Raw genomic sequence first — 25,464 nt, 5'->3', positions numbered from 1 at the left:
ACCAGGGCTTCTGACCTAATGTCCAATCCTCACCTTCTCGTGGTGCACCCTGTTAGGTATCTTCCTGGATAATGAACGAACAAAGATGGGCCAGAAATTGGGGATTTAGCAGACCAAATTGTATTCTTATTTGCTTAAACCATAAATGAGGTAATGATGTAAATTTTTAATATAGTACTATCGTATCCTGTACAACCCTTGTAGGTACATGTCAGGAATTTGATGATGATGACATTAATTCTGGACTTTCATTTTTATGATTTCATTTTCAAGTTCCTTCTTTTGTATCTCAAAACTAAATGGACTGAGAAAAAGCCCAATCAAATAGTGAGGAATGAATTAAATTACAAAGAACTGATATTAGACAAACTAAATAGAGATTAAAATGGTATGGGCATGAAAACAGAATGAATCCACAGAGATTATCTTACATTACACTACAGGGACAGAAAACCTCCAAATGGACAAGGGAAAGAACAAGGATAAGCTGGATCACTAATATTAAGATCAACAGCCTTCAAGAAAGACTTTATTAAGAGGAGAGAGGAGAAAATGAACTCATGAAGAACAATCTGTCTTGAAGGAAGAGAATGAATCCCTTAGAAAGAGTCTCATGAAAACTGTCAATGAGAAACTTGGGAAAGAAAAAGCTGGATTAAGAAAAAGAAATTATAAGGATCAAATTTTCACTCTATGACAAAGAGGTAAGAAATCATGGGTATCAAGGATCTCTATGTATATTTCATAAATCATGAAAAAAAATCGTACAACTAATTTCCAATAGGAAAAACTGTTTAAAACAATGTAATTATATGATGTAAATGGAATATTATACAGGACAATACATTGTCTCTAGTTAAGGTTTAAGCTAGCAAATAGAATTGAAGGAAGAATAAGAAATAAATTAAAGATACCAATCAATTATATCCTTGGTTTAATCCTTTATACAAGTGTAAGCAAACAAAGTTTGCACCTGAAGTATTTTCAGGACTGGACAACTCATATATAGAAGCTAGTGACTTCACATCACGTGCTTTATTATCCCATAATGCAGAGCACATATCCTTCCAGACATGTATAATACTATGCATTATAGAAAGGGTCCAACAATTATCTCTAATCGCCTTCCGGCTACTCATATATGGAAATATGACTTCTGCATTATTTCAACCTTGGTATTACCTCTGGGTGCAGCTCCACTGACAAGACCTCAAAAAAGTTTGAAACTGGTCTGGATAGTGACCCTTCCCATAATGCATAGCATTATACATGTCCATAAGGATATGTACTTTGCATTATGGGATACTAAAGCAAGTGATGTAAAGTCACTAGCTTCTATATACGAGTTGCCCAGTTCTGAAAATATTTCAGGCACAAACTTTCTTTGCTTACACTTGGAAAAAGGATTAAATCAAGAATATAATTTCTTGGCATATTTAATTTATCAAGTGGAAAAACTTTCAACAACAGATGAATAAGAAAATAGTTGAATTTCTGGTATAAGGGAGTAATCAGATGTAAGTGAACAATGAATGCTACCTCTAGTTACCTTTAAGCATGTATACAGAGCACATTATGAAAGAAAGTGGCATTAAAACTAATATGAAATGAAATTATCATATTCCTCAAGAAACTTGGTATATGTCTCCAGGATTCTTTAAGAAAACCGATTAACTGTTGTAAAAAATTTGGCATATGAAAACCATCAATAAAACGACCAATTCTCTTAAAATAGGTAGAAACATGGAAATTGCATTTCCAATGAAAAACTAAAGGAGAACAGAAGTATTCGAACTATTTAGGCACACATTTTAGTGAAAAATGTACCAAATACAGAAACAGACAGTGCTTTTCTGGGGTTGGTATGCAACTTACAGTGTACCATCACTTTATTAAGAGTGACATACAGATGCAGTACATTCAGAAATTTGCAATATTTAGTATTTGTTTATATATCTACATATTATGCAAATAAGCCTAGTTTATTTAATGAAATTCACATTTTTCACTACATCTATTAAGTTATTTGCCATATGAAACTTTTTTTTATATATTTATAATTTTTTTAATTATACACATTTCAGTTACTTTTTGTATATTTGTACAATAAATTTAAACTTAATAAAAGATATTAGATACTTAATTTGCTAATCTTATTTCAAAAACATTATCACACTATAACATAGCAATATTGTTATCTTTTCCCCATATTCTTTTAATTTTCAATTTTTCCTACTAGAAAAGAATAAGTACTACTAAAACCTATCATTTTATGAAAAATGCAATGGAAATAAATAAATAAGCAAAGATGGTATGGTTGGAAGGCAACTGAATCAATTTCTGTGGAATAAGAGAAAAATTTGCCAAAACATTAAATTACTACTATACAGGACACCTTTCAAACCAATTTTATCTTATGGATCTGAGAACTGGATACAAAAAAATAAAACAACTGGTCAAAGCTAGAGACCACCAGTTCTGAGAAAAATAAGAGAAGTCACGACATGACCTTAATGGCAACATTCAGATGAAAAATTAAGATATTAGAAAGGAACCTGACAATGTTATCATTCAAGAATATGTAAACAGGTAATCTAAAGGTGAGAGGAAAGGGTAGAAAAACAGGTGTTTAATGCCATGGCAAGACCCAGGCTGAGATATAGGTGAACTGATGCAGTCAGTACTGCCTTAAAAGATAGAAATATAACAGATGACAGTATACTGTAATGTTGATAAGTGACAGTTTAACATGGAGAAGAATTGTGGAGAGGAGATTAGTCATAATGCATCCATAATTGCACAGTGCTGTCTCAGTATCCTGTATACCCACTGTGGGTACATATCAGGTATTTGATGATCACAATAACCTGCAATCACTGAATATCGAAAACTTTATGTATACAAGACAGTTTACAATCTGTAAGCCAACTGGGATAGGTAATGGTGAGTCGTAACCTACTCAGCCTCCACTGTTGAGAAAATAGAAACAGGTACAGAGCCCTTCCATCCTCATGATCCTAAGTTGAAACAACTAATTAATTCTAATTTCCAACAAAAGTGGGTTAAAAGTCTTAAAGAAACTTTTTTTTGGTCAATTCTAAAGTTAGTCTTTAGTGGAAACAATCATTATTCCCATAATGCCACAAAATCAAGCTATGCCAGACCAGTACACAAAACACTGATTCTCATACAAAATTAAATGAGACTGCACTCAAACTCTACAAACTTGTGGTCTACAATTTTCTAGAGAAAAAATTAGAGATAAAAAAAAATCACCTACTCCCTCTGGAAAATGAAAAGGCATTAAAATTCAACTATTTATAAACTGACATATGCTGGTTGGAAGGAAGACAATGGACACTTCCATGGGCAAGGTGCATCATGCCATGCAACATGTTTGTAGCTGGTATAAATTGGAAGAATATGATGCTCCCAATTCAGAGCAAATGTGTCTGTGTGAAATGGCCGCAAGAAGAGAACTGATGAAGTTTGAAAGTAGCATTGCAATAGAATGTCATACTGCAGGCCTATCTGTTCGGCAAATTGGGCTATCACAGGTCAATAATCTGTGATACCATACCAAGATGAAAGGACAGAGAGTCAACTGCAAGTGCTACCCACAGTGGATGACCCACCACCACACTCACTGAATGTGACTACAGGTTGCTACGAAGGATAATATGTAAAAACCAGCATTTGTAGGTCGATACATTGAATGCAAAGTTCCAAACATTGACTGGAACACAAATTTGAATAAAAAATTCAGAACCAAGGTAGGACTGCAATATTCAAGCTCCACATTACCCGAACCAACATGGTCTTCAATGATGTAAAGGGCATGTATAGCGAGGTGTAAATGTTTGGAAAGCTGTGTTATAGAGCTATGGATTGCACTACGCCCTCTACTGAGCAGATGGATGGTGTGAGTGTGGTGGATGCCTGGTGAAGGACGCTAACCAGAGTGTATAACCCCTACTATGAAATTCAAAGGTGGCAGTGTGAGAGTATGATCCTGTTTTCCCTAGTTTGTGGTGCCATGAGCACTGAACTCCAAGAAATATCTGAACATTCAGGACAGTGCAATGCTTCCTATGTTGAGACATTTCTACAGAACTAACCACTGTCTCTTTCAGCTAGACAATGCACCATGTCATAAGGCTGCTGCTGTAACTGAGTGGTTTGTGGACATGAACACCACCACACTTGACTGGCTTGATCTCAACCCTATTGAACATCTGTGGGATGAACCAGTCTAAAGGCTGGTTCATTACACACATGTACATGAAGATGAACATGCCTAAGGAGGAATGGTCCAAAATGCACATTGAATGTGTATTTTGCGCCTCTGTAGCACAATTGGAAGAATGGCGGTACATTGCGCCCTTCGATTGGAATAGGCCTAAGTTTGATTCTCATCGTGACGGGAGGAATCTTTATGTGAACTTTTTCAATCAAAGGTAAGTTAGCCGGATTCATATGGAAGTAGCAAGGTTTTTGCTCCCAGAAACTTGGGTTTTTCATCCTGCCTACAGACAAATTGGCCATTCAGAACACATGCAATTTACAGACAAAAAATACTAGTTGTGGTGGGTGGTAGATGGCATTGATGGAGATGATTGGTAGTAGAGGTGTAGTGGTTGAGACAGTTGTATAGTGGGTGTCCTCAAACTCCTTGGAGGTGTCACGAATAATAATAATAATGATGATGATGATGCCAATGGATGCTTGTAGAAAGTATGTCCTATAGGACTGCTGCAATCATCGCAGTGAAATGAGATCCTACATCTTATTAAGGCAGGCTATATGTCTGTTTGCTCCTCACAGTATGTCCATGGACTACTTTCAAGCTGTCTATGCTACACCTTGGCACAGACAACACCTATTACTTCATGTATAGACATCAAGGATATCAGGTACTGTCTTGACACATGACTTGTTCATTTGTAATGAACTTAATTTATCAATGGCTGTATTGCTTTCGGTCTCATGACTATATGTACTATTTCAATACAGCCGTTTTAATTCGGATGACGAAAATTCACATTTATGAAGATTTTCAGAAGACTACTTGTAAGGTTTTCCTAGCCTATTTTCTTGTAAGTATTTAGCACCATTTGCAAAATGACTTGTTTTGGTGTTCATTATTGATACCCTCACAGATAAGAAATTATAATAAATATTTGCACTTCTATACAGTATCATGTTTCATCATAATGTATGTTTATTCCCTAGTATACACAATTTATCCTGTCATTTTTGAAAGCATACTTAATCATATTCCTACATTGATGATGTCAGATATACGAGGGTGGTCTGTAAAGTTCTCAGCTTCACAATGAAAAAACGAAGTTATAATTTCAAAATTATTTTTATGTTTCAACTTATCTCCTTTAAGACTAATACATTTATTCCAGTGATACTCCAGCACCATTATCCCATCCCTGCAGTGGTCTCAGTAAGATTTTCAGCAAAATACCCCTTCAGCTACAATCACCTCTTGATTTGAAGAAAAACGTTGACCAGCGAGGAAGAGTTTTAGTTTTGGGAAGAGAAAGAAGAGGGAGTCAAATCTGGAGAATAGAGTGGATGTTCCAACAATTCAGAGTGTGGATCCCTTCATTTTTCCATTACCAAAACATCTTTGTGGGCAGGTGCATTGTGCTGATGTAGCATGATTTTTTTTTTTCCCCGAAAACCGGATCAAGGGTCAAAACTATATAACTGAGAGGAGACCACCACTTAGCCTTTAAAGGAATGAAAAGAACCGAGGGCTTCTGACCTAATGTCAAATCCTCACCATCTCGTGGTGCACCCTGCTGGGTATCTACCTGGATACTGAACGAACGAGGATGGGCTAGCAATTTGGGATTTAGCCGACCAAATTGTATTCTTATTGGCTTAAACCAATATACAAAATGATGATACAACATGACAAAATTTCATGTCGGCTGGGGCATTGCCGGTTAAACAAGGCCCCCGTTGTTTTCGCCAGGGAACCAGGGCGAACAGTAAAAAGTCAGCTACTGGAACAAATCTGAAAACACACATCAACTCAACATCACCAGAGTAAAACATCGGTACTATCAACATAAGAAGCCTGAATGGCAAAGAAATGGAGCTAGCTGACAAATTAGATAAGTACCAGATCGACATAATAGGGGTGACTGAAACAAAAAACACAAAAACTGGCAAGATCTTACTGAGCAATAAATACAAAATGTTCTATTATGGCAATGACAATCAAGGGAAAAAAAAAAAGGAGTAGCCATAGTATTCAACACTAAATACGAGGCTCATCTTCTTGAATGGCAGGCAATCTCAAGTAGAGTGATGCGGGCAAATATGAGAATGGGGAACTGGACAATGAGACTTATTTGTGCCTATGGTCCCACAGAAGGTTCTACTAAGGTGGAAGTGGAGCAATTTTTTGAGGCTTTAGAGAAAGCAACTGACACAATGAAAAAGGAAAAGTTGGTCCTTCTTGGGGATCTAATTAGATGAATAGGAAATGATTGTCAGACATACAAAATTATTTTGGGGAAATTTGGAGAAAAGAGCAAAGCTAACAATAATAGCAAATACCAGTTGGATTTCTGCTCAGGACATGGATTGGTTATTACTAACACTATGTTCCAACATAAAAATGTGCACAAATTCACATGGAGAGAAGAGGCAAGGAATAAGAAAAGTCTCATTGACTATGTTATTGTTGATAGTGATGTTTTCTCCCTGGTGCAGGACACCAGAGTGTACAGACGATTTGAAATTGGAAGTGATCACTATTTAGTCTTGAGCAGGATAAAATTGAATTTCATATTGAAAAGAATGACAAGCAAGAAAGTTTTAAAGCGAATAAAAGTTGAGCAGCTCTCAGATGTGAACTGTAGACTAAAATAGAAAGAGATTATTGAAGGAAAAATGAAAGAGTTTGAGAACAGGAACCAAACCTTGGAGATTCAGTGGGAAGCCTTGAAGAAAACCCTGATTGGTTCAGCTAGAGAGGCATATGGTGAAGTTGTCTGCAAGGATAGAAAAATCAGAACTGCATGGTGGACACAGGAAGTTAAAGAGGCAGTGAAGGAAAAGAAGAAAGCATATCAAAGGTTCCTGGCAAATAAGTCGCCTTGTGCTCTTAGAGAATACAGAGACAAATGTAAGAAAGCGAAACACTGTGTAAAACTAGCTAAACAAAAGTCATGGGAAGACTTTGGCAAGATCATAGAAAATGAATATCAAGAAGGTGGCAAAATATTCTGGAGGTTGTTGAAGAAGCTTAGGAAAATGGAGGAAAGAGTGCTGTAAAAGGAGTTAGAGATGATAAAGGTGAAATGAAAACGGGGGAAAAGGATATCCTTGAAGTATGGAGTAATTACTTCGAAAAATTGCGAAATGAAACAAGCAGTGATAGCATAGTGGTAAAAAACACTCAACAGGTATACAATCAGGAATACATATCCATACTTAAAGTATAAAAAGCCATCAAAGGCTTGAAAAATGTGAAAAGGCAGCAGGAGTAGATGATATTCAACCAGAAATGCTGAAGAATGGTGATATAAAAGTCTTACAGTGTCTGCACTGCATAGTTCAGAAAGTCTGGACAGAGGGACAAATTCCCTATGATTGAAGTATAGCTCTCATAGTACCCATATATAAAAAGAGAAATAAAACTGAATGTGAGAATTACAAATTGAGTGTTCCTGGTAAGATATATGCAAGTATACTTGAGAAACGGTTGAGAAGGACTGTGGAAGAGAAGCCTGGTGAAGAACAAACTGGATTCAGGCCAAATAGAGGCCATCAGGATCAGATTTTCACTTTACGACAGATAGTTGAGAAAGCAGGGAATATTACAAAGATCTATATTTAAGTCTTGTCGATCTGGAAAAGGAATATGACAAGGTGCCAAGAGAGAAGCTATTCAATACGCTACGGTTAAATTGTGTCAATAGGGCATTATATCAAGCAATACTTAGTCTGTATTTAAGTAGGAAGTCAGCAGTTAGAATTGAAGTATAGGAGGATGGTTTAATGTTAAATCTGGTGTGAGACAAGGATGTACGTTATCCCCTCTATTACTCATTATCTATATGTATCATATTATGAAGGAAAGAGGTATTAAACATGATATCAAAATTGGAGATGTTAATGTCAGCTGTTTGCTTTATGCGGACGATGTTATACTTCTAAATAAATCCACTACAAGTCTGCAAGATTCTCTGACTAAATTGAATAACTGTTCTAATAGATATGGTATGAAGGTCAGCAATAAAAAGTCAAAGACAATGAAAATAGGCAGAATCATTGAAAATGTCAACTGTGTTGTGAATGGAGAACCTGTGGAACAAGTAAAACATTTCAGCTAGTTAGGCACGATTTTTAGTGAAGATGGTAAATTAAATATGGAAGTAGACAACAGAATCAACAAAGGTGGTATGGTAGGAAGTCAACTGAATAAATTCATATGGAATAAGAGAGAAATTAATCAGAACACTAAATGAGCTATATACAAGACAGTGTTCAATCCAGTTTTAACTTATCGATCTGAGAGCTGGGTCAGAAGTAAAACACTTAACCAAAGACTAGAGACCGCAGATATGAGAGTCCTGAGAAAGATTAGAGGCATGAACAGATGGCATCAATGGCAATATCATATTAAAAATGAGGATATTAGGAAAGAACTTGGCATTGTCAGCATCCAGGAATGCGTTAGCAGAGCTAATCTCAGGTGGTATGGTCACTTAAACAAAATGGGCGAGGAAAGATTAGCAAAACAAGTGTTCTCCGCCAGGTTGGCAGGAAAACGACATAGAAGAAGACCAAGATATAGGTGGATTCATACAGTACAAAGTGCCTTAGATGATAGAAATATAAGATCTGATAATGTTGGAGTCTTGACAAGTAACATACTGATTTGGAGGAAAATTATAGATACGAAGTTAGTAATGATGTAAATTTTTCATGTAGTACTATCATATCCTGTACACCCCTTGAGGTTACATGGCAGGAATTTGATGATGATGATGATGAACTAGATCTTTTCTCACAAATTTTTTTATCTAGTTTGTTTAAAAGATCGGAATAATATTCCCCGATTATTGTTTTACCTTTTTAATGATAATTAATAAACAAAATGCCTTTAGCATCCCAAAACACTGATGCCATGAACTTTCCTGCTGATGGAACCGACTTTGTCTTCTTTGACAATGAACAACCGATGTCTTTCCACTGTTGTGACTGCTATTTGGATTCTGGTGTGTAATGGTGAATCCAAGTCTCATTCATAGTAATAAATCGATGCGCAAAATCAGTTTCATTCTTGTTAAAACGCTCCAAGCACTGTTCAGAGATTTTCATGCAAGTGCATTTTTGATCTGCTGTGAGCAAGTACAGCACCCATCTTGCACAAAGCTTTTACATTTGCAATTCTTCATGTAAAATATATTCTACACATTCTTTTGAAATGCCTATAGTTTCAGCAATTTTACTTACCGGTCATCTTATACCATATCGTGCACTTGATCAATGATTTCTGGTGTTGTTACACTTTTTTTGGATGTCTTTCACGTAGATCCATCTTCAAGGCTGGTTCAGCCACATTTAAACTCGGCAGCCCATTTCTTAATTGTCGAAGACAAAGGAGAAGAGTGCCCATAAACTTTTATGAACTTCAGATGAATTTCTTTTGGTATTAAACCTTCTTTTACAAAGAGTTTTATAAAAGCACGTACTCAATTTTATCCATTTCAAGGGATACAGACAAAACTTTTGCTTCAGACAGCTGTATAAAACAAATTACTTGATAGAATGACTTGCAATTTCACACGGATGCTTATGACAGATGTACCAACTTATAAAACAATCTTGCCAGTAGAATTGCCATCTATGGTCAAGTCGAAGAACTTTTCAGACCACCCTTGTAGTGAAGTCTAGGTACTAATTCAGCATCATTCAATCCACTCACAAATGTGCATAAAATTTTATGATAGTTTATATATTTTGTTCTTTGACTTTATTTTATTTTTTATTTTTTGTTCTGCTAATGTTGTACTTGATATGAAATGCTTGCCTTTTGTTTTAATGAGAACACAAGAAAGAGAATTCTTCAGTATTCCAAATGCCAGATATTTTTTTTATTTTTATTTTATTTTTTATTTTTTGTAATGTGTACAATTCAGTTCCCTATAATCTTTTCAATACTGCTAGTTTTGTTTAGTTCTAATTGACCTGAAGCTATTAAGATAGACCTGTATGTCTGTAGACCAAGCATCTGCTCCTAACAAGGAAAATTTCTCTTTGCATTTCAAAATGCTGTTGATTTCTTCCACCAAAGGGACCATATGGTGGAAACAAGCCACATCATGAGAAGGCAGAATTAACAACTGACTGGAAGAAGCTATACAGTCAGTTCTTAACTGAAGACCACTTGTATTTATGACAGCCATCCTGTCATAAAATAAAATCAACAGATTCATGTGTTATTCATACTACAATAAAATTTCTACTGTGCTTTGGCTTTCAGTTATGCAGCATTAGGGAAAAGAAAATGTTTTTCACTATAGACAGTAATTTTCATTCTAGTACTAAGCTAACAATATATCTATACAGATGCTATTTATTACTGGTTAGTTCAAATATATCAGCCAAATATAGAATACCCTTAATTCTAATATACTAAAGTAGATCTTCTCCAGTCTGAATAGTTTTGGCTTTGAGAGCAGCACATGCCACTATCTGTGGCATCACTTCCCAGGATCAATAGCATAAGATGATTTGTCCTTGTTCATGGCAAATGTGTTAACCTCATTATATTGTTTTAAACTGCAGACATGCTTGGTAATAAACTTAATGATGACTGTTCCATCTGCTGTACAATGACATCTGTTCTTTTGTGATTTTTTTTATTATTGGATATTGCTTTGTGAAAATGCCATCATTCAGTAAAAAAGACGATTCATCTTGTGGTGTGGAAAACAAAGAGATCATTGAATTAGGAATGAAAGTGAAAATTATATATATATATATATAATTGGAACCATAAATCTTCTATAAAAAGTAGAGATATATAAAATATCAATACAGTGGCTTTGAACCTGAACCTAATGAGTCCAAAGAAAAGAAAAAGTTGCATATTGCATGCAATATATATATATATATATATATATATATATATATATATATATATTACATGTGTGTAAAATGAGTCAAGTTGCATATTTACTCCTCACATAGGAATGAATATAAAATTCTGCTTAACAAATGAGGCCACTTAAAAAATAAACGTTTCAGATAACAGCTATATTCAACTTTAAAACTCTTTTTCCATTATATAAAGAATTATCATATTCATTCATAAATTCAAGTTATCAAGTTAAGAAAAAAAAAAGAGAGAGAGAAAGAGATTATAAATGCTGAAAATTTTAAAAAAATCCTTTACCTTCCTTTCTTGTTTTTTAAGCTTAGCCTGAAGTTCTTTTCTTTCACGATCAAGTTCTTCCACTTGTCGATTTAGAATATCATCAGGATCCAACTTCTCTAACTCCTAAAAACAAATTCAGATAATAACAATTCTTCAAATTATATTTAAATATTGTACAAAAAACTACTCATATTTTAATAAGCACAAATAAGTACAAACAAAACTTATCATATATTCAGCATTGATAATTCTCAAAATTTATGGAAAACTTAGAATTACTATCAAAATACAATTCAGAAAGAAAGATTACTTATCCTATGTTACCAATAAATAAAACTGGATTTTGTCACAGGTAAACAGAGCAGTCACCCACATACTAATCTAAATGCCTGTCAAACAGACAATATATGCTACCTTATGGCAAACAATAAAAACATGCTCAGCAATGTACTATTAATACAAATCATCTCAATAACCATAATGTGCTATAACAATAACCTGTAATACTAATGTCATTTAAATGATAGATTCATTCAAGTTAAAAACATGGAAAACGAAGATTAATATTTTTATGCAATATTAATCCTGACTTAGCAAAAATCTGAAACAGAATATTTAGCGAATAAACCGGCTGCATATAAATACAAGTATTGAGTAGCTTGATATTTTAGTGGCCAAGGAATAAAAAAGTCTAAAGCTGTATAACTGAGAGGAGACCTCCACATAGCCTTTAAAGGAATGCGGAGAACCGAGCAGGGCTTCTGATCTAATGTCCAATCCTCACCATCTCGTGGTGCACCCTGCTGGATATCTACCTTGATACTGAACGAACAAGGATGGGCTTTGCAATTTGGGATTTAGCTGACCAAATTGTATTCATATTGGTTAAACCAAAATACAAAATGATGGTACAACATGACAAAATTTCATGCCAGCTGGGGCATCGCCTGATTAAACAAGGCCCCCATTGTTTTCGCCAGGGAACCAGGGCAAACAGCAAAAAGTCAGCTACTGGAACAAATCTGAAAAAACACTCCAACTCAACATCACCAGAGTTAAAGATCGGTACTATCAACAGAAGAAGCCTGAATGGCAAAGAAATGGAGCTAGCTGAAAAATTAGATAAATACCACATCGACATAATAGGGGTGACTGAAACAAAAAAGACAAAAACTGGTGAGATCTTTCTGAGCAATAAATGCAAAATGTTATATTCAGGAAATGACAATCAAGGAAAAGAAGGAGTAGCCATAGTATTCAACACAAAATACGAGGCTCATCTTCTTGAAAGGCAGGCAGTGTCAAGTAGAGTGATTTGGGCAAATATCAGAATGGGGAACTGGCCACAGCGACTTATTTGTGCCTATGGTCCGACAGAAGGTCTACTAAGGTAGAAGTGGAGCAATTTTTTGAGGCTCTAGAGAAAGCTACAGATACAATGAAAAAGGAAAAGTTGGGATCCTTGTTGGAGATCAAAATAGCAGAGCAGGAAGTGATTGTCAGACATACAAAAATGTTTTGGGAAAATTGGGAGAAAAGAGCAAAGCTAATAATAATGGCAAATATATGTTGGATTTCTGCTCAGGACATGGACTGGTTATTACTAACACCATGTTCCAACATAAAAATGTGCACAAATTCACATAGAGAGAAGAGGCAAGGAATAAGAAAAGTCTCACTGACTATGTTATTGTTGATAGTGATGTTTTCTCCCCGGTCCAGAACACCAGAGGGTATGGAGGATTCGAAAGTGGAAGTGATCACTATTTAGTCTTGAGCAAGATAAAATTGATGTGCAGTGATGACAGCACAGTGATAAAAAACACTGACCAGGCATGCAGTCAGGAATACATATCCATACTTGAAGTAGAAAAAGCCATCAAAGGCTTGAAATGTGGAAAGGCAGCTGGAGTAGATGATATTCGACCAGAAATGCGCAAACACGGAGGTATAAAAGTCTTACAGTGGCTGCATTGCATAGTTCAGAATGCCTGGACAGAGGGACGAATTCCCGATGATTAGAGTAGAGCTCTCATAGTACCCATATATAAAAAGGGAAATAAAACTGAATGTGAGAATTACAGAGGTATTTCCCTAGTGAGTGTTCCTGGCAAAATCTATGCAAGTATACTTGAGAAACGGTTGAGAAGAATTGTGGAAAAAAAAGCTTGGTGAAGAATAAGCTGGATTCAGGCCAAATATAGGCTGGATCAGATCTTCACTTTCCGACAAATAGTCGAGAAAGCATGGGAATATAACATAGATCTGTATTTAAGTTTTGTCGATTTGGAAAAGGCATATGACAAGATGCCAAGAGAGAAGCTATTCAATACGTTGCAGTTATATGGTGTCAATGCGGCATTATATCAAGCAATACTTAGTCTTTATTTGAGTTGTAAGTCAGCAGTTAGAATTGAAGGAAGTACAGGAAGATGGTTTAATGTTAAATCTGGTGTGAGACAAGGATGTACATTATCCCCTCTGTTATTCATTATCTATATGGATCACATTATGAAGGAAAGTGGTATTAAACATGATATCAAAATTGGAGTTGTTAATATCAGCTCTTTGCTTTATGCGGCTGATGTTATACTTCTAAATAAATCCGCTACAAGTCTGCAAGATTCTCTGACTAAATTGAATAGCTATTGTAATAGATATGGTATGAAGGTCAGCAATAAAAAGACAAAGACAATGAAAATAGGCAGAATCATTGAAAATGTCAACTTTGTTGTGAATGGAGAACCTGTGGAACAAGTAAAATATTTCAGCTACTTAGGCACAATTTTTACTGAAGATGGTAAATTAAATATAGAAATAGACAACAGAATCAGCAAAACTGGTATAGTGGGAAATAAAGTGAATAAATTCATATGGAATAAGAGAGAAATTAGTCGGAACACTAAATTAGCTGTATACAAGACAGTGTTCAAACCAGTTTTAACTTATGGATCTGAGAGCTGGGTCACAAGTAAAACGCTTGACCAAAGACTAGAGACCGCAGATATGAGAGTCCTGAGAAAGATTATAGGCGTGAACAGATGGCATCAATGGCAATATCATATTAAAAATGAGGATATTAGGAAGGAACTTGACATTGTCGGCATCCAGGAATGCATTAGCAGAGCTAATCTCAGGTGGTATTGTCACTTAAACAGAATGGGCGAGGAAAGATTAGCAAAACAGGTGTTCTCTGTCAGGTTGGCAGGAAAACTACCCAGAGGAAGACCAAGATATAGGTGAATTGATACGGTACAAAGTGCCTTAGACAATAGAAATATAAGATCTGGTAATGTTGGAGTTTTCACAAGCAACAGACTGATTTGGAGTAAAATTGTAGATAGGAAGTTAGTAATGATGTAAATTTTTCATGTAGTGCTATCATATCCTGTACACCCCCCCTTGAGGATACATGGCAGGAATTTGATGATGATGATAAAAGTATCTTTATTCGGGTTTGGTTTCATTTGGTTTTGAGTTCGCTGCCATAAGGACAGTTAAAGTAGTAGTGATACTACACCAATACATCTCACAGCAGTGTATAAGGTAATAAATACTTAACAGCATAAACAAATATAAAAATTGGTGTAAAAAAAAAACAAATGTAAAAAAGTTGTATACAAAACGCAAGTGCAAAATACATACATAAAATGACCATGTGTTTAAAGTTTATATATGGTAAGTTTCAAAAATGTTCTATAAAAGAATTCAAATTGTTCTACCATAATAAATAGGATTGTAAATTCGTGCAGATTCCAGAATTTTCCTTTTTTTTTTCCCCTGTGACTGAAAAAAAATGTTTTTGCTGCAAATTTTTTGAATTACATCCAAGTTTATTAATTAAATCTTTACCTAATCAGGGACGTGCCAGTAGTGTCCAGCGACTGCATGCGAAACTTTAGTTGGTGTCCCTATACCCCCACCCCAATAAAAAAAACACTTTATAAAAAGGTTATTTTTAATATTTGATGCCAATAAAGTGAGTATTTCATTTTCAATTTTATCTCCTAAATAGGAGGGCATATTTTTAAAGTCAGGATCATTAGCTACATGTCATGCGTGTTCCGATATAAAAGGATCAAACTTTTCTAACATCTCAATGCATTTTAAAAAATTATCATTGTTAAGATAGTAAAGTTTATTACTTTTATCATGAAGAGCTATATTTTGTTTACCTAAAAACTGTACTAAAAAAGATTCTTTTTTTATAAATTCATACCAATGTTTCCTTTCATTATCTAAAATTGTTTGTTGCAAATGATCAATATAAGTTTTGTTTTTTAAGAATGTAATTAATTCTGTTCCATTTTTTGTAATTGCTCAAATGATTTAAATTTTTCTCATGATGATTCAGGTACATTGCAAGATGCTGCCTATATTCTGCTGATAATAGCAGAATAGAGAATAAAGTTTAAAACTTGAGCAGATTTTCTTATATATGTTTAGAGCAAATGCGAGTGTGAACAAGATCAAACAAATTCAAACGTGCGTCATCCTGTAAACAATAAACTCATGCAAGTGTTCAAGTTTTTACTTGTTTAAGCTAAACTACTTGTTAGAACTAGGATCAGAATTAAATAAGATCTTAAGGAATAATAACAAATAAGTGATTATAAATAATTTGTTTAAGACAAATCAATAAAATATTAAAATTTAAACAAAAATGTAATTTATTTTGATATAATTAATGAATAACATTTTTCTAAAATATTTCCTCCTCGCCTGAAATCTTTGGCGCCTTTACTATCCTGTGTGCGTCACACACATTGCACATATTGCCGGAGCACAACTGTACTTAATCAATGTTAGAATCTCAGTTCATGTATGAGAACTTGAAAAATCACATAAATAAAAGTAAAAACATATGATGCTGAAAAAAAGATTGGTGAATGTTATGGCTCTATTGCTAGCCATTGTGTATTTTTAATCTCCAAAAACAAGCATCTTTGTGGTTCATTAGAAATTTAAAGAAATTTAAATTTAGATAGAGACCTTTTTCCAATTTTGTTTTATCTTTTGGACTGTCTGGTTTATATTCCCTTGAAATTTCCGAGTATAAGAATTTGTCAGCTGGGCTGGCAAATTGCCTCCAAAGCTTGCCGCTTTGGTCCAGGACCACTTATTGGGTATTCACAACCAACCACCATTTCTGATAGCAATTCCCCTATCTGTCACATGGGGACCCGCTTAGTCTAGCTCTGCTCCAAATTAGAAGCCCCTCCACAAAAGAATGGACCAATCACCTAGTTTCTAAACAATAATAATCAAATTGAAATAAAACAAGTAATGAATCAAGAAACAAATGAAGAACCAATTCACTTAAATGATCTAAGAAAATAATGGAAAAACTAAAAAATAGAAAAGCTACAGGAGAAGGTGGAATAAATACAGAACTATATAAATACAGCTCTAAACCATTTCAATTACGATAAATTGCCTCTGATTGATTCAGCCAGAGAGGCATGTGGTGAGTTTGTCTGCAAGGATAGAAAAATCAGAACTCCAAGGTGGACACAGGAAGTTAAAGAGGCAGTGAAGGAAAAGAAGAAAGCATATCAAAAGTTCCTGGCAAATAAGTCAGCTTGTGCTCTTAGAGAATGGTGATAGCACAGTGGTAAAAAACACTCAACAGGCATACAGTCAGAAATACATATCCATACTTGAAGTAGAAAAAGCCATCAAAGGCTTGAAATGTGGAAAGGCAGCAGGAGTAGATGATATTCAACCAGAAATGCTGAAATATGGTGGTATAAAAGTCTTACAGTGGCTGCATGGCATAGTTCAGAAATTGTAGATAGGAAGTTAGTAATGGTGTAAATTTTTCATGTAGTACTATCATATCCTGTACTGCCCTTGAGGGCACGTCAGGAATTTGATTATGATGATGATAATTGCCTCCATAGCACAATTGGAAGAACAATGGTACATTGCGAATCGAACTGAGGCCTTTTCCAATCGAAAAGGCCTCAGTTCGATTCCCGTCATGACAGCAGGAATCTTTATATGGACGTTTTCAATTGAATGAGTTAGCCGATCTCATACGGAGGTAGCAAGCTTTTTTCTCCCAGAAACTCGGGTTTCTCATCCCGCATACAGACAAATCGGCCCTTCAGAACATACGCAATTTACAGAGAAAAAATACTTGTGGTATTTTTTAATGAGGATTATTAAATAAATGAGGATTTAGGAAAGGAAGATCCTGCACAGATCCAACATTTAAACTTAAACAAATTATAGAAAAAAGAATACAATTTAACATGCCAACACATATAGCCTTCCAAGATTACGAAAAAGCATATGATCAAATCAAATAGAACAAAATTATATAACATTCTGTGTGAACTGATACTCCACCTCAAACCACAAAAGCAATAGCAAATATAATGAAAGAAAGCTATATTAAAATTAAAATTAATAATAAAACAACCGAAAAAAATAAACCAATAGAGGTCAATACCAGAAACAGAGCTTCCACATTATTTAATACTTAAGCCTACTGGATGGTACTATTGGTTTTCAACCTTTTGTGGATTACATCGATACCAACCCATTGATGCCATCTGTTCAGCCCTCTAATTTTTCTAATTAGAGATCACAGATATGAGAGAATTAACTCTCATATCCGTGATCTCTAATCTTTGATCAAGTGCTTTATTTCTAATCCCATGATCCATGGGATTAGAAATAAAGCACTTGATCCATGACTGGTTTGAACGCTGTCTTGTATACTACTTAGTATTTTGACTAATTTCTCTCTTATTATATATAAATTTATTCAACTGCCTACCATGATACCAGTTTTTCTTATTCTATGATCTATTTCCAGATTTAACTGGCCATCTTCACTAAAAATTGTGCCTAATTGTGCTGAAATATTTTACTTCATCTATAGGCTCTCCATTCAGAATGCAGCTGAAGCTTTCTATGTTCCAGCCTCTTTTCATAATTTTGATCTTTTCTCTTGCTGATTTTCATGCCAAATGTTACAGCTATTATTCAATTTAGTAGATAATCCTGTAAACTTGCAGCATGAATCTGCTTAGGAATACAACATCGTCTGTATTAAGCAGAAAGAGCTAAGGTTGATATCTCCAATTCTAATATACACCTAATTTTACATCAAACCATGTTCCTGTATTTCCTTTAATTCTAATTGTTGACTTTAAAAGTTAAATATCGACTGTGTATTGCCCTGTATAATGTTCCATTTATCCTATATAACTGTAGTGTTTTGAATAGCTTTTCTCGAAGCACCTTGTCATATGCCTGTTCCAGATCTACAAAACTAAAATGCAGATCTTTGTCATATTATCATGACTTAACTATTTGTCGTAAAGTGAAAATCTGATCCTGACAAACTCTATTTGCCATGAATCCAGCTTATTCTTCTCCCAGTTTCTCTTCCATAAATTTTTTATCCTCTTTTCAATTATTTTTAATATATCTTACCAGCAGCACTTAGAAGAGAAAGTCCTCTGTAATTCTCACATTCAGCTTTATTTCCGTTTTTATAGATGGGAACTATAATAGCTCAACTCCGGTCATCTGAAATTTGACCTTCTGACCAGACTCTCTGAATTATGCAGTGTAGCAATTGAAAAACTTTTTATCTCCATATTTGAGCATTTCTAGCAGAATATTATCTACTCCAACTGCCTTTTACACAGAACTTGTATTTCAAGTTTAACTGCTTTTTCTACCTCACTATTAAATGTACTCCTGTTTGCATTTCTCTTGAAAATTTTCTACTCAAGTTCTATCACTGCTTGTTTCATTTAACAGTCTTTTAAAGCAATTAGTCCAGACATCTAAGATATACTTTCAGTTTTCATGTTATCATTATCCTCTCTGATTCTTTTAAAGTACTCTTTCCTCCATTTCTAAGCTTTATTGATAGCCTAGAACATTTTGCCACCTTCCTGATATTTACTTTCCACACTCTTACCCAAGTCTTCCCATGACTTTTCTTAAGATGTTTGCATACATGGCTTAGCACTCTTACATTTTTCTCTGTATTCTTTTAGGGCATATGCCAGTTTATTTACTAGGAACATTTAGTGTGCTTGCTTCTTTTCCAGGACTACATCTTTAACTTCTTATGTCTACCATGACATTCGTATTTTTCTATTCTTGCAGACAACTTCACCACATACCACCTCTAGCTGAATCAGTCAATGGCTTCTTCGGAGTTTGCTACAGAGACTATAAAGTTTGGTTTTTGCTTTCAAGTGGTTTAATTTTTTCTCTTTAATATGTTTGCCTAGTTGAGTCTACAATTTACCTGGTAAAGCTGCTCAACTTTAATTTTTTAAAAAAACTTTCTTTCTTCATTACTTACTGTTCTTTTCAATGTGCTATTCATTTTTATCCTACTAAAAACTAAATGATGGTCACTTCCAATTTCAAATCCTGTGTACATTGTACACTCTTATATCTTAAATCAGCATGAAGATACACTATTAACATTAACACAGTCAATGAGGCTTTTCTTATTTCTTTTATCTTCTCTCCACATGAACTTGTACACATCTTTATATTTAAACATGTCATTAGTAATCACTTGTCTACATGCTGAGAACATACTTACCATTATTATTAGCCTTGCTCTTTTCTTCAAATTTTCCTTCCTACTTTGCTGATTACACAGGCACAAATAATTTTCATCATTCATTTTTCCATTTTGAATTCTGCCCACATAACTCTAATGAAACTGCCTTCCAATCAAGAAGTTTATCTTCATTTTTGGTGCTGAATGCTATTGCTACTCCCTCATTTCCTTGATAATTATTGTCCAAATATAACATCATCCTATACTAATTATTTAGTAAGATCTCATCTGTTTTTCTCTTCTTTGATGCCAACTGCAAACTTGATTTCCTTTCTATTAATACTTCTTACAGGGTGTTCGGGATAAATTTGACAGTTTCGTAAGGAAAAAGAAAATCTTCTTTGTATCTATTAAATTTAATGAATTGACAAAAAAACATTACAGGCAGAGTTAATTACAATACTATCAACAAGATTTACTCAAAATAACCACCATTAGCATCGATCACAGCTTCAATTCTGCTTCGGAACCTCGAACAAGCTGATGCTACAGTCTCCCTGGGAAGGGCCGCAAAAACTGTTTTAATTTTATCCATTAACTGGGCTTTTGTATTACTGGAAGTGCGATTGGTGTCTTTTTCAACTGCGCCCCATACAAAATAATCCATGGGGTTAAGGTCTGAGGAGTTTGGAGGCCAAACATTTGGACTGGTGAAGTCGTAGAAATTTTCAGACAACCATTTTTGACTTTTCCCAGAGGTGTGGCAAGGGGCCGAATCCTGCTGCCATACATACGGCCTACCATTGGCTACCCTTGTTATCCAGGGCTTGACTACAGTTAGCAACTCCACGAACAAAGCCCGAATTCCAATGCCAGGGTTCTTCAACACCTGTTCCTGCAGATTTGCGAGGAATTCTGCTGTACGAACGCAATCAGATCGTCTGCTAGGGATCTTTCTTCTTGCTACATCCTCGTAGTCACCATTGCAAGTCTCTAGTTCATGCCTGATTGTTTTTACTGTATTCAGGGAGCATTGGGCAGCAGTCGTAATATCCTTATTTTGATGGCGGGCACGAATCATCATGATACAAGTTATTCTCTTCCATGATTCAGGTGGGTTCCAGCTATCCATCCTTTCTGACATCTTGTATATGAATGAAGAAGGGTCCAAACTTTTAAATGAAGAGAAGTGTGTGTTAATACATGTAACTTACGGAAAAATATAATTAATTATAAATATGTCAAATTTATCCTGAACACCCTGTATATTAATGGTTGCTATCTTCAGTTCTTCTGATGTTTGGTTTGTTCTTCTTCTAGAAGTTGAGCTTGAATTTGTTCCAGTAGCCAACTTTTTACTGCTTGCCTTGGTATCCTGACAAAAACAGTAGGGTCATATTTAACTGGGCAATACCCCAACAGCAGGAAATCTCATTATGCTGCACCATAATATTTGTGGTTTAAGTCCATAGAGATTACAATTTGATTGACTAAGTCCCAAATTGCCAGTCCATTCTCCTTTGTTCAGTACATAGTGGACACCTATCAATGGGGGTCCCCACATGAAGTTCAGGATTGGACATTAGGTCAAAAACTCTAGGTGGTACTCTGCTTTCCCAAAAGGCGATATCGATGTCTCCTCCCAGTTATTTGGCTTTGACCTATAAGTGACCCCAGCACAATGTCTCAAGTGAAAATTTTCAATTGAGATTTATTGTCCCCTAAAGTCCCATGGAAGATTCTATTGAAGACGTGGAGAATTTTTTCAAGTCATTCAAAATAAAAATGTAGACTAAATTTTGGAAAAGAATTTTTCCAGGAAAAGTCAGAAAACTTTCAGACATGAATTATAGACTACAACATACAGATGTTAATAGGGGAAAAGATACTAAGGAATATAACTGCTGCTTTAGGATTCAATAATGTTGAATTAGAAGTGAAAGATTAGCAAAACAAGTGTTTGGATAAAAATCCTTTGGATTCCACATTCTTTAATGCTAAAGCAGCAGTCATATTTCTCAGTATCTTTTGGATCAAAAATAGCAGAAACAATACAGATGAATGACTTATTTTCAAATCAAGTATTTGACAAATAATAGATTAATTTGAATGGCAGTTACTGACAGAAAACTAGTCATGAAATATGGTTTACGTTCAACCATAACAAACTAGCAGGATCCACAAACACTACAAAAAAATCAAGTTTCTTATAGTGGATAGTGAAATTTTTTATGAGAATCATTTCAGAACTTCTGCACATTGCACTTTTTTGGTTAAACCACATATTTCTTTAACAAAATACATTTACAGTCCTTTAATATAATCCCACTGCTGCTATATAATGTCTGGATGAGTCTTGTACTGTCAGTACAAGACGTATCCTACCCTTAAGTACTACTTATGATGGCTCTGCTGAAGTGACCTATCTTATCAAACATTTCAACAAATAAAGAAGTGTTTTTCAGAGAGTAGTTATTTCAATCGAGAGAAAAGACTAAATACTCGGAAATGTAATGAAGCACACTTCCCATCTACACTTTTTCAGAAGAATGAGCATGTGAAGCTCTTATGTGAATTTCTGGGCAAAATTCTTGCAGTCCTCATAAAGTCCTGCTGGAAGTTCTGTGAGACTTGCAGGTATTCTATTGCTAACACTTCAGTCTTGTTACAAACTGAAGTCCTACCCCAATTAATTTAACCTTCGGTATTGACACTGACATTTTTTGGATGAGGAGAGGTTTGATGTTTCAAATTGCAAGACTGGACTCATCAGTTCTGATTCTAAATCTTATATCCATATTTTATCTATGATGCAACATTTCTGCAATCCATTTTGCTTGCTAATACTCTTAAAAACAGGTTGGAAAGATTTCATACCAATCTTATACAGGCTCTTGATAACCACTAACATTACATTACATCTACAACATAATATCTGTCAATGACCTGTCACTTTTTGGACTATTCACAGAATATTGGAAGCAACGTTGAGTGAGAATGTATAGCAATCCACTACACTATCTCTGTAAACTTCACTTAAACCACTGTGAATCTCATATCAGTTTTTTTCCTGCCACATGCAGGTTTTAATTTTGAAATGTTACATGGAAAGAGGTTCTTCTTTCATTTTAGTCTTGTTTAATGCAATATGAACCCCAGAAATAGTAAATCAATGCACACATTTTTACTCAAGCAAGGCATTGGCCTTGTTCGCAATTGATGTGAAGGTGGAAACTATTACATCTAATGGGAATGCATATGCAGATCTTTTGAAATGACCCTTGCAGAAGTGCTGACTATAGGCCTTCAGTTAAAACTTTTTGGTAGTTTATTATATATGAAATATCTAGTACATTCTTTTGGAGTATCATGATTAATTTCCTGATGTGTATCCTCAAGGAGTGAATAGAGTCAGAGACCCAGAAAATGATGACGATGATATTATTTTGTTTACCTGGTATAACAGTGCACAAATATATAAAAATTGATAGAAAATATAAATACAAAGATAAAATGCTGCAGTTCATATTCTCCATTCCCCTTTCCTCCAAAGTATTTCTTTACCAGGCTTTCTTTCAAGATCAGTAAAAATTAGCTCAGCAAATTACTTACCTCTTCTTCCATTCCTTCAAATATCCGAGCACCTATTTCAGTTTTCTTCAGCTGCTCTATTTTTTCCATCACTACTTTTTTTCTCAACTCATTCTGTTCTCTTAATATACGCTGTTTAGCTCGTTCCTCAGATTCACGTGCTATGCGCTCATTTTCAGCCTCACGCAGCTTCTGTTGTTTTTCTTCCCTTAATTTTCTCTCCTCTTCTTCCTATTTAATTAAAAGATGCTCATAAATTAAGCATTTCAAATAGCAAACACACACACAAAAAAACTTGCAACTGGCAAAGGCAATATTTTCTAAATGCAAGTAGAAAAATTTAATTAAATCATTATGGAAGGCTTTTATTTGGATTGAGCCATTTACAATTAACAAGTTTAAAAAGCATTTATCTTTAGTCATTCTGGGGTGTTTTTCTATTTTTATTAATTTTATATATATTTTCTGTATTTTTATATTTTTCTTTTATTTTTGCCTAGTCCCAGAACCCGGCTCTAGCTCTAGGCATCGAATATGGAACTTTTTCAAGCTACTTGAGGCCTCCAACAAGCAGGTCTGCTTCAGCCCTTCAATGTGATGTAATTTTGTAATTTTTTGAAAAATGTGTGCAATCTCACAATTCAGAATTAAAATATGTCATATGAGTCTCATTTAGTAAATAAGACTCAGATGACATAAAATGCATGCACTTTTTATGGTAATTGAATACATATAGATTATTCAAACCTACAGTCATTAGAATAGTGTATGGAGAGACAGAAAAATGAGGAGAAAGAAGAAACATGTTAATAGCAGATTTGAAGACCTATACTCCTTATGAAATACATAAGAAGGAAGACATTTCCAAAAACATCAGAATAAGGAACAGATGTGTAGAGGAAGAAAAATGAATAATTAATGTGCATGTTTTAAAGGATTCAGAAGAGAACAAATTATCAATGGCAATTTTGATAAGTGATTAGTGGAAATCTTTGTAGAAATACTTGAAAAAGAAATTCAATGTCTCTGTGAAAGAAAGCAGAGGGATTTGGTGAGAGATGGGTCATTAATTACTCTGCACTCTTCTGTATGAAATAATTTTAGAACTCTAATGAAGAACAAGTATTGAATTTGTTGTCACACCCAATATAACAACAGTACTCAAAGGATCCCCCTCCCAATACACACACATGGAATACTGACCTCATACATGGGGCCACAAGCTTATAACACAAGAGTGCCTTGTGTGATCGAGTAGTTAAAAGAAAGGGAATCAGAGAATGGGTGTCAATAGATCGCAGAATGGCGGTTCTCTTCTAAGCACAACACCCAGACCAGTACCTAGGTCATCTGCACACAATTTGGTGCCCAGATAGGAAAGAACACTAGTCAATGCTGCTACAGATTTGGCCGAACTCTCACTTTAATCTGATATTTTACCAAGCACATGAATCTACACCCTACCATATACAGCTAACTTATATACTAACTCAGGTACCTGTTCTAACTTATCACCTGTTGAGCATACTCTAAAAGGTAATCTATAACCATATTCGTAACTTGTCATTGGTAGAGTCATTGAGTATGCCCCTTCAAGCCACTAACCCAATCTGAGTCCACCATCATTAGAGAATGACAGGAAGGTTCTCAACAGTTGCTGTGCTGGAACATGGAGTAGTTTTTCTGGAGTACACACTGCCTCCTTACGTCTTTAAAGATGTCACTGATAAAAAGCCATTTCCCTACAGTAAGCGCACAGGTGCACATTGTGAGTGGCAAGTTCCCACATTTCTAAGAGAAGCACTTGGCATTCTCTCTACAGGATCCTCTATAAAGAGATGTGTGTGCACACAACCTCCCTTCAGACAGGAGTTTTCAAAAACAGGTTTATTTAAAGCCAGCAGAACCA

The 25,464-nt window shown here is 34.9% G+C and overlaps 1 protein-coding gene across 2 annotated transcripts in view; it reads right to left on the bottom strand.

The window, feature by feature from the left end:
* Positions 1-25,464, bottom strand: part of eIF3a (eukaryotic translation initiation factor 3 subunit a) — a 378,310-nt gene that overhangs the window by 97,890 nt on the left and 254,956 nt on the right. For both annotated transcript variants that reach the window (XM_090393079.1, XM_090393080.1), the window contains exons 12-13: positions 23,577-23,786; positions 11,435-11,539 (exon numbers count right to left, since the gene is read on the bottom strand). In XM_090393079.1, the coding sequence (XP_090249205.1) occupies positions 11,435-11,539; positions 23,577-23,786 (315 nt within the window). The remainder of the gene's footprint in view (positions 1-11,434; positions 11,540-23,576; positions 23,787-25,464) is intronic.

Source organism: Typopeltis vanoorti, chromosome 5 (genome assembly GCF_054136105.1).
Source record: "Typopeltis vanoorti isolate ZY-2024b chromosome 5, IOZ_Tvanoo_1.0, whole genome shotgun sequence".
NCBI classification, from domain to species: domain Eukaryota; kingdom Metazoa; phylum Arthropoda; class Arachnida; order Uropygi; family Thelyphonidae; genus Typopeltis; species Typopeltis vanoorti.
Note: the sequence above shows the minus strand (reverse complement) of the source record. Positions and strands in the feature narration are given on the sequence as shown.